At 31.8% G+C, this 15,722-nt stretch overlaps 4 protein-coding genes across 4 annotated transcripts; 3 read left to right on the top strand and 1 right to left on the bottom strand.

The window, feature by feature from the left end:
• The first annotated feature begins 480 nt into the window (after positions 1–480).
• Positions 481–2,916, top strand: LOC113856355 (transcription termination factor MTERF2, chloroplastic-like). Its single transcript, XM_027488140.1, has 3 exons — positions 481–1,437; position 2,375; positions 2,651–2,916. Exons 1-3 carry the CDS (start codon positions 481–483, stop codon positions 2,914–2,916), a joined length of 1,224 nt encoding a protein of 407 aa, XP_027343941.1.
• Positions 2,917–5,418: 2,502 nt separating this feature from the next.
• LOC113856354 lies at positions 5,419–6,615 on the top strand. The gene has a single exon (XM_027488139.1). The coding sequence runs from the start codon at positions 5,419–5,421 to the stop codon at positions 6,613–6,615; it is 1,197 nt and encodes a 398-aa protein (XP_027343940.1).
• Positions 6,616–11,614: 4,999 nt separating this feature from the next.
• On the top strand, positions 11,615–12,848 carry LOC113854181. The gene has a single exon (XM_027485066.1). It carries the CDS (start codon positions 11,751–11,753, stop codon positions 12,846–12,848), a length of 1,098 nt encoding a protein of 365 aa, XP_027340867.1. The 5' UTR covers positions 11,615–11,750.
• A 164-nt stretch (positions 12,849–13,012) lies between these two features.
• LOC113854179 (uncharacterized mitochondrial protein AtMg00810-like) lies at positions 13,013–14,284 on the bottom strand. The gene has a single exon (XM_027485064.1). It carries the CDS (start codon positions 14,282–14,284, stop codon positions 13,013–13,015), a length of 1,272 nt encoding a protein of 423 aa, XP_027340865.1.
• Between the last annotated feature and the right edge of the window lie 1,438 nt (positions 14,285–15,722).

The raw sequence follows: 15,722 nt of genomic DNA, 5'->3' as shown, positions 1-15,722 counted from the left end.
ATTCATAAATTGTAAAAATAAAAAATACAATTAAAGCTAAAAAATACACAGGATATGATATTATTAACAATATATCTCATTCATATTATGTTAAATAAAATAATATGAATGGATTCAAAAATTCGGTAAATATTGTAATAAGATGAATTAAATAAAAAAATTGATAAATTAAATTTTAAAAAATCATCAAGAAAGAATAAATAAAATAAATCACAAATTTTGGCGATACCACTTCATTCAACCCAAATTTAAGAACGTCCTTCAAATTTCTTTTCCATTCGATTCTTCCGACAAACTGCGGCAGAGGGTTTAAACTGAAAAATTGAAGCAGAGCAGATGGCTTATATGATGTTTTCCTCCACTACTACGGACTATCAGAAAACCAGGTGCCTGTCATGCTCTAAAGATGATGATATGTGTCTTCAGCAAAACTCATCATTGTAAATGCCATTCTTTTGGAAGGTACCTTCATCATTTGCAATGGTTTCTAATTTTCTGATTACAAGATTCACTGCAACTGCATCATCATTCACACACTACAACATTAATAAGGGTACCCTACTTCCATTGAGTTGTCTTCTGCATCACAAACACAATGCTTTCCTTTTATTCCTCAACTCGTTCGCTTCATCCACCTCTTCTGATTCTGAATCAGATCAACACTACCGTAAAGGTGACACGTTTACAGTGTCTTACCTCGTAAACTCATGTGGGGTGTCCACAGAATTGGCTACGAAACTCTCCAAAAAAGTGCATTTGAAAAACTCATATGGCCCAAATGCTGTTCTTGATCTTTTCAAGACCTATGGGTTCTCCGAAACCCATGTTGCCAAACTTGTGGCTAAATGTCCAAAGGTGCTGGCTGCAAAGGCAGAGAAAACCCTTTTGCCTAAACTCAAGTTCTTTCATTCCATTGGTGTTTCCAACATTGACATGCCTAGGGTCATAATTGGTAACTACACTATCCTGGGCAGAAACTTGGAGAAGTGCATCATCCCACGTCATGAGGTACTTAGAAGCGTAGTTCGCGATGATGAGGAAGTTGTTAAAGTTTTGAGAAAAGGCCCATATTCCTTTACATATTTTGTCACAAAGAGTGGTTTCGTTCGAAACATTGAGGTTTTGAGGCAACGTGGGGTGCCACAAGCTTCCATTTCTCTCCTTGTGATCCATTTTACCTTTGCCTCGAATGCGAAGCATTCCAAATTTGTGGAAGCTATCAAGATAGTTGAGGAAATTGGGTTTGATCCTTTGAAAACAGCTTTTGTCCAAGCTGTCCATGTGCTTTTAACTCTGAGTAGAGCGACATGGGAGTCGAGATTTGAGGTTTATGAGAGGTGGGGCTGGGACCGCGAAATGGCATTTGGAGCGTTTAGAAAGTTTCCCAATTTTATGATTTTGTCGGAGAAGATGTTTACAAAAAAAATGAATTTTCTAGTGAATGATATGAATTTGGCATCAGAAGATATTGCTAAATATCCTTCAACTCTGGCCTACAGCTTGGAGAGGAGGATTATCCCTAGATTCTCAGTAGTTAAAATCTTGATATCTAATTGTCTGCTTCAGAATAATTTGCACTTCAGTTCCTTCTTATGGTGTAATGAAGAAAAGTTTTTGAAGAAATTTGTCAACAACTTTCAGAAAGATTTGCCTCACTTACAAGATATCTACTTATGCCTTTGTAAGGAGTATTCTGATTCTATTCCTAGTTAATGTAGGACATCTTAACATGTTCCAACATGTTTACTTAGTTTTATTTTTCTTGGGTAGAGGTCAGGTACCTTTGATTGGGTTTATAGGATATTGGTTGTATAATCAAGTACTGATGATTTTCAATTTCAATATCACGGTTTATTTATTTTCTATTGATAAATACAAAACACATAAAAATGTGTCTAACTATCTACGTTTTGTAGGCCACCGATGAATTTTATCTTGATTGTTGTCATTTTTTTAAAAATATGTTTATCTATTATGGGAAACATTTGTTCCATCCCTGTGATTTACTCTGGTATTACATAACCACACTCTACTTTTTTCCATCCATTTAAACAAAAATGACATGTGGATAGACTTGTCTATGATTAAAACTACCATAGGCCTAGAGTGTAAAGAGGGGATAAAAGAACAAAGTTTATTTAATTTGAAATTGAATCAAATTGCATTTAGTTGTTCTATTATTACCTATGTTAAAATGACTTGCAAGCTTAGGATATGGCCCCTTCTACTTAAAATCGTCAATATATCTTGTTACTGTATACTGTTTTGTGGAGTTGCGGTTACATTTATATTTTAACTTTTGCCAACTACTTGTAATCGTTATGATATGTAGATTATTGTGTGTGAGAATAACTGTAAAGACAGGGAAGTTTAGGGTGTGATTGGAAATGTGTTGGGGAAGAGCCTAACATACATTCACCAGGAAGCAACTAGTTATTGCTATTTGCTACTCCGTTTATATGCTTGGAAGTTAGAACTTCCAGAAAACAAGCACACACTTTCACAAATATTGTTGATAGTCAATGTAAATTTAATGAATATTGAAGACCAATGTGCTGAGGAATTTAGCAGCATTGGCGAAATATTAGAAAGTTCCCCAGTGTTACGATATTGTCAGAAAAGATGGTTTTGAGAAAAATGATTTTCCTAGTGAAGGATATGGGTTTGTCATCAGAATATATTGTTGAATATCCTCAAGTTGTAGCCTACAGCTTGGAGAAGAGGATTATACCTAGAATCTCAGTCATAAAAATCATGAAATCAGATGATTTTCTTGAAAATAGTTTTCACTTTGGTTCCTTTATATGCATAACTGAGGAAAACTTCTTGGAGAAATTTGTCATCAACTTTCAGAAAGAGTTGCCTCCCTTACCAGATGCCTGCAGAAATTTGATCAATCGTAAGAATGTTATGTAATCTTTGAAGGATTTGCAATCAGCTGGCCTTGCTTCTATCTTTTCTATTTTGATACTAAATCGAACTTTGAATTTTAAGGACAAAGTTCTTCTGGGTTTATTTTACTGAACTTGTTGGTACAGCTATTTAAAATAAATTGTTTTTAAATCATCTCAATCAATTTTATGATTAAATTTTTTACATGAGCATAATTTGAAAAGAACTTTTTGAATAAGCGCTTAATTAAGTTCTGCATTCAAATATAACCTTAGTAGCATTGGTTAGTATTAGCAAAGATTGGGAGTTTTGTTATCTCTATCTTGTTGGTGCTTTGCTAGTGTAAATGTTTCGTTACTTGTACCCATCATTTGCATTCCCATTTTAAAGTATCAACTACTATACATTAATTACGAGTACTCACTGTTGACAGTGGAACTTTCCTGACTAATATTTTTGTTTTCTCAGCAAAATCAACCCACTTTAATTTTTATTCACTATTTTGATTAAAATTAAAATTTGTGAAAATAAATATTTTAAAAAATAATTCATAAAAAAGAAATGAAAAATTATTCAAACCAACCTGCAAAATATGAGTTTTATTTGATTTAGTCTTAATAACTTTGAAATTGAATAAAATAAAATCACATTATTTATGTTACGAAGTTTTACATAATTTACATAAACATAAAAATTGAACTAAATTGTTTAGAAAAATTCTCACATGAAGCATCAAAACTACAATAAGGCCTTTAATGTTCCAAGGAGGTATATTTTGAAGGTGGAAAAACATACCATAGGTCATAAAGGCAATTATAGCTTTGAGAATTAAGAAATTAGCAGCCAGTCAATAAATATAATGATAAACCATTATAAACAATATGATTCTTGTTGGAATCAAACCGATATGTTGAATAAGATAAACTGAGAACAAGCTTGATAACAACTAGCTATAATTCAAATATAGTTAAGTAGCTTGTCTTCACTTACTACACCACTCCATGTAAGACTCCTAAAATTTATATTGACAATAAATAAAATTCTAGTGCCTTACCTCAATTTACCATGTTAGTCAGTGTATGTATTATACATTTTATTTATATTAAACTATATTTGCCTTATGAGTACTCACTCTTGACAGTGAAACTTTCCTGAATACTCCTTGCACCTTCACGCCAAGGGTTGGATTTCCAGTTGCATGGTGACTGAACACATTTGAGGCCATATGTGGTAGAAGATTAATAAAGTGAATGGTAATTGCTGAAATGATAGGGTCCATGTGACTTCCTGTGCACCCACTAATAAAAAATTCAAACTGATTAAATAAAAAATATAAGAAGTTTCTTACTTTCTTTAAACTCTTACACTCTTCTTTATTTCTTCTTCCTTAAAAATCTATCATTCTTTCTTAAATTCACTTGTGTGATTAATATTTTTCTTTTCTAATTTTTGATTTCTCAGCAAATCCAATCCCCTATAAATTTTGACATTATTGAGTCACTATTTTGATCTAAACTAAAACTTTAATTAAAATTTATGTGAACATAAATATTATTTTAAGAATAAGTCAATTAATAAATTCAAACCAACCTCAAAAAATCAGTTTGATTTGATTTGGTTTGGTATTAATATTACATTCAAATTGAATCAATTTCAGACGACATTTTACATAAAAATTGAACTAAATTGAATGATAAACGCATGTAATTTAGAAAGTCACACGTGAATTATATACTTTTATATTTTTTATTTTAATTTTATTTTAAAAAAAGGCTTATTTACACTTGATTTTTATATATTAACTTATATGTGAGTTTTGTCTCATACTCGGAGTTAATTCTTTTAATTTTTTAAATATTTAAATTAAGTCATCTATTACAAAATTAAGATTTTATTGTATTTTTAATTAATTTTTTTTTAACTTTTTTATTTGTACAAATTAATAAAATGTCGTGCTTTCTTAATTTTTTTATTAATTATTGAATAAAATTTTGAAATATAAGACTTAATTCAAGTATTTAAAAAATTAGAAAGACTAAATATAAATAATTAAAATTAAGAAGTATAATTAAGCCTAAAAAAATACGAAAGATATGATGTTATTAATAGTTTTTCTCATTCGTATTACGTTTAAATCAAATCATATGAATCAATTCAAAAATTATGTAAATATTATATTAAAATAGACTAAATAAAAATAAAAATAAAGTTTGATAGATTAAATTTAAACAATTTATATAGAAAGAATAGATAAAAAAAAAATCACAAATTTTTGGAGTATAACAGCTTGTCTAAAAAAATTAAAAAATATCCTTCCAATTACTTTTCTAATCGATTCTTCCGACTTACTGCAGAAGAGGGTTTAAACTGAAAAATTCAAACAGTGCTAACGGCGTCTATGATGTTCTCCGCCACAACTGCGGACTCTCCGAAAACCGGGTGCCTGTCATGTTCTAAAGGTGTTGATACGTGGCTTTAGCAAAACTCAACATTATAAACGCCATTCTTTTGGAAGGTACCTTCTCAATGGTTCCTAATTTTCTGATTACAAGATTAACTGCAACTGCATCATCATTCACACACTACAACTATAAGGGAACCCTAATCCTATTGGGTTCTCTTCTGTTACACAGACGCAATGCTTCACTTTATCTCTTCAGATCATTCACTTCTGATACAAACAACAGTAAAGGGGTCACCTTTACGGTGTCTTACCTCGTAAACTCATGTGGGGTGTCCCCAGAATTGGCTAAGAAACTCTCCAAAAAAGTGCATTTGAAAAACCCAGATGGCCCAAATGCTGTTCTTGATCTTCTCAAGACCTATGGGTTCTCCAAAACCCATATTGCAAATCTTGTGGCTAAATATCCCATGGTGTTTGCTATAAAGGTAGAGAGTACCCTTTTGCCTAAACTCAAGTTTCTTCGTTCTATCGGGGTTTCCGACACTGATATGCCTAAGATCCTAATTGCTAACTATGATATCTTGCGCAGAAGTTTGGAAAAGTGTCTCATCCCACGTTATGAGGTGCTTAGAAGCATAGTTCGCGATGATGATGAAGTAGTTAAAGTTTTGAGAAATGCCCCATTTTCGTTTACATATTGTGACATAAGGAAGCATTTCGTTCGAAACATTGAGGCTTTGAGGCAATGTGGCGTGCCACAAGCTTCCATTTCTCTCTTTGTGATCCATTTTTCCTGCGCACCATTTGCGAATCATTCCAGATTTGTGGAAACTACCAAGATAGTTGAGGAAATTGGGTTTGATCCTTTGAAAACAACTTTTGTCCATGCTGTCAAAGTGCTTTTATATCTAAGTAAAGCCAATTGGGAGTCTAGATTTAAGGTTTATGAGAGGTGGGGCTGGGACCGCGAAATGGTCTTTCAAGCATTTAGAAAGTTTCCCAGTTTTCTCAATTTGTCAGAGGAAATGGTTACAAAAAAAATGAATTTTCTAGTAAATGATATGGGTTTGGCATCAGAAGATATTGCTGAATATCCTGCAATTCTGGCCTACAGCTTGGAGAGGAGGATTATCCCTAGATTCGCGGTAGTTAAAATCTTGATATCTAAAGGTCTGCTTGTGAATAATTGGCACTTCAATTCCCTCTTATGGTTAAATGAAGAAAAGTTTTTGAAGAAATTTGTCAACAACTTTCAGAAAGATTTGCCCCATTTACAAGATGTCTACACAGATTTGATCAATTGTCAGAATGTGATGTAGTCTTTTATGGCTTTTGTAGTCTATTGTCCTTACTTCAGACTTTTTTATTTCAATACTAAATTGTTCTCTTTCTGTTCCAACATTTTGACTTAAGAGTTTTATTTTCTTGGGTAGAGGTACCTCTGATCGGATTTATAGGATATTGGTTGTAAAATTAATTACTGATGATTTTCAATTTCAATATCTTGGTTTTTTTTTTTTTTTTTAATTTTCTATGATAAACACAGCCAGTATGATGAATTTTATCTTGATTGCTTTTTTTCAAAAAATATGTTTATCTATTATGGGAAACATTTGTTCCATCCCTGTGATTTATTCTGGTATTACATAACAACACTAATTTTTTCTGTCCATTTTAAACAAAATGACGTGTGATAGTCTTATCTATGCTTACAACTAGCATAGACCCAGAGTGTACAAAGGGGATAAAAAATCAAAGTTTATTTAAGTTTAAGTTGAATCAAATTGCATTAGTTGTTCTACTATTACCAATGTTTAATAAATGAATCAAATTGCATTTAGTTGTTCTACTAATACCAATGTTTAATAAATGAGTTCTGTTAAAATGACTTGCAACTTTGCAAGCTTAGGATATGGCCTTCTACTTAAAATTGTCAATATATCTTGTTAATGTAAACTGTTTTGTGGAGTTGCGGTTACATTTTTATATTTTAACTTTTGCCAACCACTTGTAATCTTTATGATATGAGATGTGTTGTGAGAATAACTGGAAAGAGGGAAGTTTAGGGTGAAATGAGTTGGCGAAGAGCCTAACATAAATTCACCAGGAAGCAACTAGTTATTGCTTCTCCATTTATATGCTTGGAAGTTGGAACTTCATGCTAACCGGTAAACAAGCACACTTTCACAGACAATTATGATAGTCAATGTAAATTTAATGCTTCATTGTTTCTTTATCGATGATATCGAAGACCAATGTGCTGAGGAATTTAGCAGCATTGGCTAATATTAGCAATGATTGGCAGTTTTGTCATCTCTATCTCGTTGAATCAAGCACTTACGCATAAAGTTATAGCCATTGATCAGCTGAAACTTTGTTTCCTTATATTTTATCACAGCTTTATCCCTCTTAAGGGGCTGAACCCTTTACAGGCATTATGGAGTGAGATTTTAAACCTGTTGAATCCTAAGAGTGATGTGAACCAATTAAAGCAAACACCTCTCGGTGTTTGTCGAAAGAAAGTTAAACTAGATGCTATTGTCAGTTTATTAGGTAATTTTGAGCATAATTTTGTCACTTTTTATGAATGATTTCGTAAGGTTAATAAGGGTAGTACTTTAGTTACTCTGGTAGAATTGCATCTTGGAGGCTCAAATTCATCCATGTAAAATTATTATTAAGCATAGTCAAACCAAAATTACTAGTTTGAGGTTCTGTTGAATTGTGTTAATTTGATAAATTATCTACATTGATATTATTTTATCAAGTACCATGCTGGAAAAGACTGGTAGCCATCATATATTCTTTCATAGTGTCTTGCATACCCTAATTTCCCTTGGATACCCCCTCTTTATTTTTGGTGTTGGAGTTGAAATCCGTTATATGTACTGCAAGTTCTGATGGGTAATGGTAGCTGGTTTATCAGTTTATGATTTTCGGTATGTTCTCTTAGCATACTCTTTTATTTCATTTTGTACCCATCACTACTAGTTACTTTTTTAAAACAAAGCTGAACCAATTCAGCCAACATCCCTTCATTGTGATTTGTTTTGGTGGCTTGTAACTCCTTTTTTTTCCCCATTATCATTGTGTTTAAGGTTGATAGGGAAACTTTGGGATTGTCACAGATATAAGGAATCTGATTGAGAGGCTTTAGAAAAGATCACAAAGATGATTAAGGAGAGATCAAAGACAAGGCCTTGGAGAATAATAATGGCTTTAAGTGATTAATGTGAATGGTTTATAATTTGTTGCCGTGAATTGGTGGTGATTCAAGAAATTCATGATGACATGAAAGCCATAATATCTTTTTCCTGCAGTTGATAAACTATTGTAGTTCTTTTGACGAAAGCAACAACATACACACATGAATTTAAAGCAAGAAAAATTATGAAACATTTTTCTATATAGAAGAATAAAGATGCTCTTATATTGCAACTAGGAAACCGTGCAACTCTACTAATATTCAATGCCAGCATGTCATGAATACTACTTTACTAATGTACGTCTCAAATGATTAGTACTTTCAACAAAAAGGTTCAAATTAACTGTAATAACATAAGATTTGGCTCAATTATAATATATAAATTTAAGGTTAATAGCATTTTAAATTCTTTCTCTTAATTTAAATTATTCACATTTAATCCTTTTATTTTATTAATTATTTAAATTAAGTTTTTCACATCAAAATATCAACTTGTTTATTTTTTTAATACATTTTTAAAAACAAATTACCACAATAAGTTTAAAAAAAATCCTTTTTTGGAGCTTTCTTTTTGGCTATGGCAGCCCTAGTTTTGCATTTTTTTTAGATAAAACTAATTCTTTTATTTTTAATTTATGTATTTTGTTTCATAAGAAGAAGACATTTGTCTGTATCAAGGATGAAATTCTGAAATGCTGATACGTGGTGCAATTTTTTTAATTTCATTTATGATAGGGATGAAACTTTGTGATGTTAACACATGGTGTGATCCTAGTACATTGATGAAACTATATGGATTGTGACATGTGTCATTGTTCTCTGGGTAAAATAGTGTAGTTACACTCTATTATCCAAAAATAAATTCCTCGATAAATTGTGAGACAGATGCAACAATAAATTTTACCGAGAGTTAGAAAAATTGTTTCAGGTTAGTTATGTTGTTTTTAAATTTAATTTTAAATGTAATTACACTTGTTATTTTAGTTAAATGTAAATAAGTTTAATTAGTGTAATGAATAGATGTAGGTAAAATTGATGAAATATTAGTTAAATAATTGTGTGTATGTTGAAATAAAATATATTTTTTGTTAGTAGTTTTTACAAAAGATTTTGGAATTATATTAGTAGAAGTTTAATATTAATTTTAAAATGATGTTATATTTGTTAGTTTAATTTGTTTTAAACATGTGTAATACGAATATTGAATATATGTCATGTTGAATTAAAATTTAATTTTTTAATTAGCATACATTAAATTTTTAAAATAAATATAAAAGATTTTGAATATATAAATGTAAATAGAAGTGAATATAGTATGTTTTTATGTGGTAAACATAATATGTTATTTATTATTTATATAGACTAGTAAATTTATAATTTTTATTAACATTGTCTTTTTCACTAATGTAAGATGAGTGATATTGTTATCATTGTTACATTGGAATGAAAAAAAAAATTCATAGAAAATGAAGGTATAACATTTGAAAGTAAAAAATTTTGATAAAGATAAGAAAAAAGATAAATTTTTAAATTTTGAAAAAAAGATTTATAATTTTTTTTTATTGATAATCACATTATATCTATATTAATTTTACGTTTTTTGGTTTATTTAAGTGCTAAACAATACACTTTATTAGATATACGTGACAATAAGGACATTAATTGTATGATTAGTATATATTAACATTAAATTATTACAATTGTTATTGAATTATATGCAAATATTGTATTTGACAAGAGTTCAAGAGTTAGTTCAGATATGTTAGACTTAAACTTATCTATCTAATTTTATAAAAATGATAAATATAAAAGTTACAAGAACTATAATACATTTAGCATAATAATTTATGACTTATTTCTAGTGACTGTACATATTTAATAATTAATTGTATTTTGAAGGATCTATGAAGACATCGATACAAATTATGATGATGTTGATGAATAACATTTTTTATTAGATAGCTTGTGAAATATTAGAGAACTTGTGTGGATTTTGATTTAAACTTAAATTTATCAAAACAAAATTTTAGAGATATTCTTAATGATACCTATATTGATTATATTTTAAATTTTTAGTGATGATGAATATTGATAAAGTTTATATGCAGACTAAGGTGAAATTTTTTTTTAAAATATAAATCTACATTACAATTATATTAATTAGAAATACTTAAAAAAAAAATATAAGCAAAAGATTTTAGTAAAAATATTTTATTGGTTATTGGAGATCTAATATACTTAAGAGATGAAGTTAAAAATATCTAAGAGTTTTGTTCTTGACACAAATTTTTTTTTTTATCTCTATTAGGAATGTAATTCTCAAATTGGGTCACATGTTGATAAAGACAGTTTAATTTTTAAACTTTATTGTTTCTTTTCTTTATGAATAAAACTATTTAAATGTGTTATGATTTGAGAATTTTATCTCTTATTTTGATGAAATACATAAAAGAAAGCCCTAAATTTTTTTTTCTTTTAATTTATTGTAATAATATGTTTTTTAAAATGTATTAAAAAAATCCCAAAATATCACCTCTAATAATTAACAAAATTATAATAAAATGTAGCATTATTTATTAAAGACAATTAGTAAGAAAAATATATATTCAAATATTTAACATGTGTAAAATATAATAAATTTTATTTTTATTTAATTATTATTATTATTATATTTTTCTTTTCTTTGCAATTCTATGCAAATAAATGATATATCTACATTTCTATTAAGGTTTTAACACAATTTGTCAGCCTTATAAAAGTTATTTTTTAAAAAAGATTTGTTAAGATTTAATTCATAACAAATTAAATAAATGAAAAAATTAGCTTCTATCATTAATTATTATTTATTAAGTATTGAGTTGCCTAACTAAATTTTAACACGGGTCACATGTGAGAGATACATAGGCAATCAAATTGATTTCATTTGGACATGTCTGATGCAATGCAGTTTATATTTTAAATATTGTTAACATTAAACAAATACGATTAACCTAGCTAAATCCAAGAACCAAAATCGCATGCAATGATGCAAATCAAAACTCTGGAGGGAAAAGAACGAAATAAATAAACAAAGCCTAAACCTAAAAATAATGATTTTTCTGAAATCAAAACAAACGTCTTCACAACGGTTGTGTTAATTCAGATCACTTTTGAAGCAGTGAACTGTGAAGAATGCGTGGAAGGAAGCATAATCCTTCAAACTGAAATCTGAGTCAACATTCATCAAAATACTACTACTATTCCATTACAATGGATCATTTTCTTACTGCTAGATTAGCTTCGAGGAACCTCAATATTGTTGTTTTATGTCACAATGCTTTTCTTTTCTTCACTTCACGTACTCGATCTATATCAAACACCATTCACCATAAAGGTGGAAACTTTGATGTTTATAGCCTCATAAACTTGTGTGAGTTGTGCCCTGAAATGGCCCTTAAACTCTTAAAAAGGTTGCAATTGAAAAACCCAGATGGGTCAAATGCTACAGTTGATCTTCTCAGAAACTATGGATTCTCTGAGACCCAGCTGTGTCGTCTTGTAAAGAGACAACCTTCTGTGCTTTTGTCAAAAAAACTCAAGTTCTTGCATTCTATTGGGTTTTCAACCACGGATCTACCCAAAATCCTCATTGGAAACACTTCAATTTTGGGATTAAGCTTGACCAAAACCATTATCCCTCGTTACAAGATCATTAGGAGTCTAGTTTCCAATGATAAGGAAGCAGTTTCCACTCTGAAGCATGGGTTGTGGTTCTTTAACAGAAGAAATGGAATGGATGATTCAGTTTCAAACATAGAGGTCTTGAGACAACTTGGGGTGCCTCAAAGTTCCATTTCCCTATTAGTGACAAATTTTCCTACTGTGGCATTTATGAAGCATTTGAGATTTGTTACGGCTGTGAATAAAGTGAAGGAAATGAGGTTTGATCCTTTGAAGTCAAATTTTCTTTTGGCTGTTCAAGTGCTTACAAAGATGAATGAAGTAATGTGGAAATCAAAATTAGAGATTTTTGAGAAGTGGGGCTGGTCCAGAGATATGTGTCTTACAGCTTTCAAAAGTCATCCTCATTATATAATGGCTTCTGAAAAGAAGATAACAAAAGTACTGAGCTTCTTGGCGAAGGATATGGGTTTGCCCCTAGAAGACATTTGCCCCGCAATTTTTAATAACAATTTGGAGAAGACAGTTATTCCTAGATTTGCTGTTGTTAAAATTTTGAAGTCTAGGGGTTTGGTAAAGAGTGATTTAAAATTAAGTAGCTTTGTTCGGATCAGTGAGAAAGTGTTTTTGGAGAGATATGTGACACGATTTCAGAAAATTGCGCCACTACTATTTAAAGGAACATAAAACTCATAGAAAAAGAGATACAGTGAAACAGAGGAAAAAACTTGTATGTCATATTTCATTACAGGAAATGTATCAGCTTTTATAGCTAGACAGCTAATGGCATACAACAGAAAAAAAATAACAGAATAGCCTATTTTTTTTGGCTTACTTTCTAACACACCTCCCTAAGCCAAAAACATTTTCATACAAACAACTCCAATAGATTCTCTCAGGCACTTAAACCTTTCATATTTCAAAGCTTTCGTAAAGATATCTGCAAGCTGAAATTCTAACTTGCAAAAATCAACATTCAGCTTTCCTTGATTAACTTGATCACGCAAGAAATGAAACCGAGTTTTAATATGCTTGCTTTTACCGTGACAGATTGGATTCTTAGCCAAATCAATGGCAGATTTGTTGTCTACCATAAGTGTTGTCTTTGACTTCAATTTAATCTTCAATTCATTCATCAACTTCTCCAACCATGCTGCTTGACATGCTGCTTCAGCAGCAGCAATATATTCCGCTTCGGAAGATGAAAGAGCAACTACAGGCTCTTTTTTAGAACTCCAGCTGATTGGAGCTCCTTCAATAAAGAAAATGTAACCAGCTGTGCTTTTTCTATCACCTTTATCACCACACCAATCTGAGTCCGAGAAACCAATTAGCTTCATATCCTCATGGTTAGTGTTCCTGGAAAACAGAATTCCAAACTCAGTCGTTCCACGTAAATACCTCAAGATCCTTTTTGCAGCAGTCATATGTGATTGCTTGGGTTCTTGCATGAACCTACTTATTAACCCAACACTGTGATTCAAGTCAGGCCTGGTATGACACAAATATCTCAAGCTTCCAACCATCTTTCTATAGACTGCTGGATCAACAGGTTCTTCAGCAGCATTTTGCTCAAGATGCAGACCAACTGCTGATGGTGTACCTGCAGGATTGCTCTGCAGCATGTTGAATCTCTTGAGCAAATCAGATGCATATTTGGTCTGATGCATAACGATTCCAGACTTGGTTTGTACAAACTCAATACCCAAGAAGTAACTCAATCTTTCAAGGTCGCTCATTTCAAACTCAGATAACATCTGAGATTTAAACTCATTTATCAATTCCTCACTGCTTCCTGTCACGAGTAAGTCATCCATATACAAGCAGATTATCAGTTTTTCTTCTAGCTTGTTATGTATCACAGTCTTAATATAAACTCCAAACTCAGATACACACTTTAGAAACTCCACTTGACACAAGAATTCATCTATTCTCTTATTCCAAGCTCTTGGAGCTTGTTTTAGGCCATATAAGGCCTTCTTGAGTTTATACACCTTGTGCTCATGCTTCTCCTTCTTGAATCCCTGAGGCTGCAGAACATAAACATCTTCCTCAAGAAATCCATTTAGAAATGCAGATTTGACGTCTAGCTGATGCATGCTCCAACCTTCTCGGTTAGCCATTGACACTACTAAACGAATTGTTTCAATACGTGCCACAGGGGCAAAAACTTCTCCATAATCCACCCCTTTTTCGTTGCAAGTATCCTTTTGCAACCAAACGAGCTTTGTGTCTCACTATCTCACCTTTCGGATTCACTTTTGTCTTGTAAACCCACTTCAACTCAATTGGTTTCTTATCAGCTGGCATATCCACTAATTCCCAGGTGTTGTTCTTCTCTATTGATCTGATTTCTTCCTCCATAGCACTCCACCATCTTCTGTCTTTCTTTGCCTCTTCAAACGTGAGAGGTTCAGCCTCCGCAACAAGAGCAAAGTGAATCAGATTGCCTTCGGTGGAGACCAAAGAATCATGTCCAAGATCATAATCTTGGAGATGTGTTGGTTGCTGCTTGATACGAGATGAACGCCTCACCTCCTGATCACTGCATTCTTCCTCATTTGATTCTAACTCATCAACAAGTAACATTTTTGACTGTGCTTTATCGGGCACGGGCTGCTCCCAGTTCCATTCTGCTGTTTCATCAATAACAACATCTCTACTAATACTTACTTGTCTAGTCTTTGGATCAAAAAGCCTGTAACCTCCAATTAAATGATACCCCACTAACACTTGTGGTATACCTTTATCATCCAACTTCTGCCTCTGTTGATCAGGTACACGTTTCCAGCATAGAGATCCGAAAATTTTGAGGTGTGTTACGCTTGGTTTTACACCTGTCCAAGCTTCCTCAGGTATCAACTCCTTCAGTCTCTTAGTGGGACACCTATTCATCACATAGGAAGCGGTGTTGACAGCTTCACCCCATAGGTATTGAGGCAGATTTTTGGTACGTAGCATGCACCTTACCATATTTAACAAACTTCTATTCTTCCTTTCAGCGCAGCCATTGTGTTGGGGTGTATATGGTGGTATGACTTGATGTTCCAACCCTTCTTCCTCACAGAATTTCATGAAGTTATTGGAGACATACTCTCCACCTCCATCCGTTCGTAGCACCTTCAGCCTCATTCCACTCTACTCTCAACAAGTCTCTTGAATTTTCGAAAAACATCAAACACCTCACTTTTTCTTTTGATAGGATAAACCCAAATTTTTCTTGTGGCATCATCAATGAAAGTGCAAAAATACTTGTTACCTCCAGGTGTCTCAACTTGGATGGGACCACACACATCAGAATAAACAAGTCCCAATTTCTCACTATTTTTCAGAGATACTGCATTGCTGAAACTCATACGAGTTTGCTTGCACTGCACACACTCCCTTCACACCTCTTCTGGAATGCTGATTTTAGGAAGTCCAGAAACAATTTGATTTTTTCCTAGCTGATGTAAATCTCTGAAGTTTAAATGACAGAATCGCTGATGCCATATCCATTCAATTTTTCCCTCTGAGGCAGAGAAACACTGATGCTTCATCGTCTTCATTGCAATCTGAAAA

This window comes from Abrus precatorius, unplaced genomic scaffold (genome assembly GCF_003935025.1).
Source record: "Abrus precatorius isolate BTA unplaced genomic scaffold, Abrus_2018 Scaffold11, whole genome shotgun sequence".
Classification (NCBI taxonomy): domain Eukaryota; kingdom Viridiplantae; phylum Streptophyta; class Magnoliopsida; order Fabales; family Fabaceae; genus Abrus; species Abrus precatorius.
The sequence above is the reverse complement of the archived record's forward strand: the minus strand, read 5'-3'. Positions and strand labels throughout refer to the sequence as shown.

Coding starts and splice junctions, on each gene's coding strand:
- LOC113856355 (XM_027488140.1), top strand. CDS start 481: ATGGTTTCTAATTTTCTGATTACAAGATTCACTGCAACTGCATCATCA.
- LOC113856354 (XM_027488139.1), top strand. CDS start 5,419: ATGGTTCCTAATTTTCTGATTACAAGATTAACTGCAACTGCATCATCA.
- LOC113854181 (XM_027485066.1), top strand. CDS start 11,751: ATGGATCATTTTCTTACTGCTAGATTAGCTTCGAGGAACCTCAATATT.
- LOC113854179 (XM_027485064.1), bottom strand. CDS start 14,284: ATGGCTAACCGAGAAGGTTGGAGCATGCATCAGCTAGACGTCAAATCT.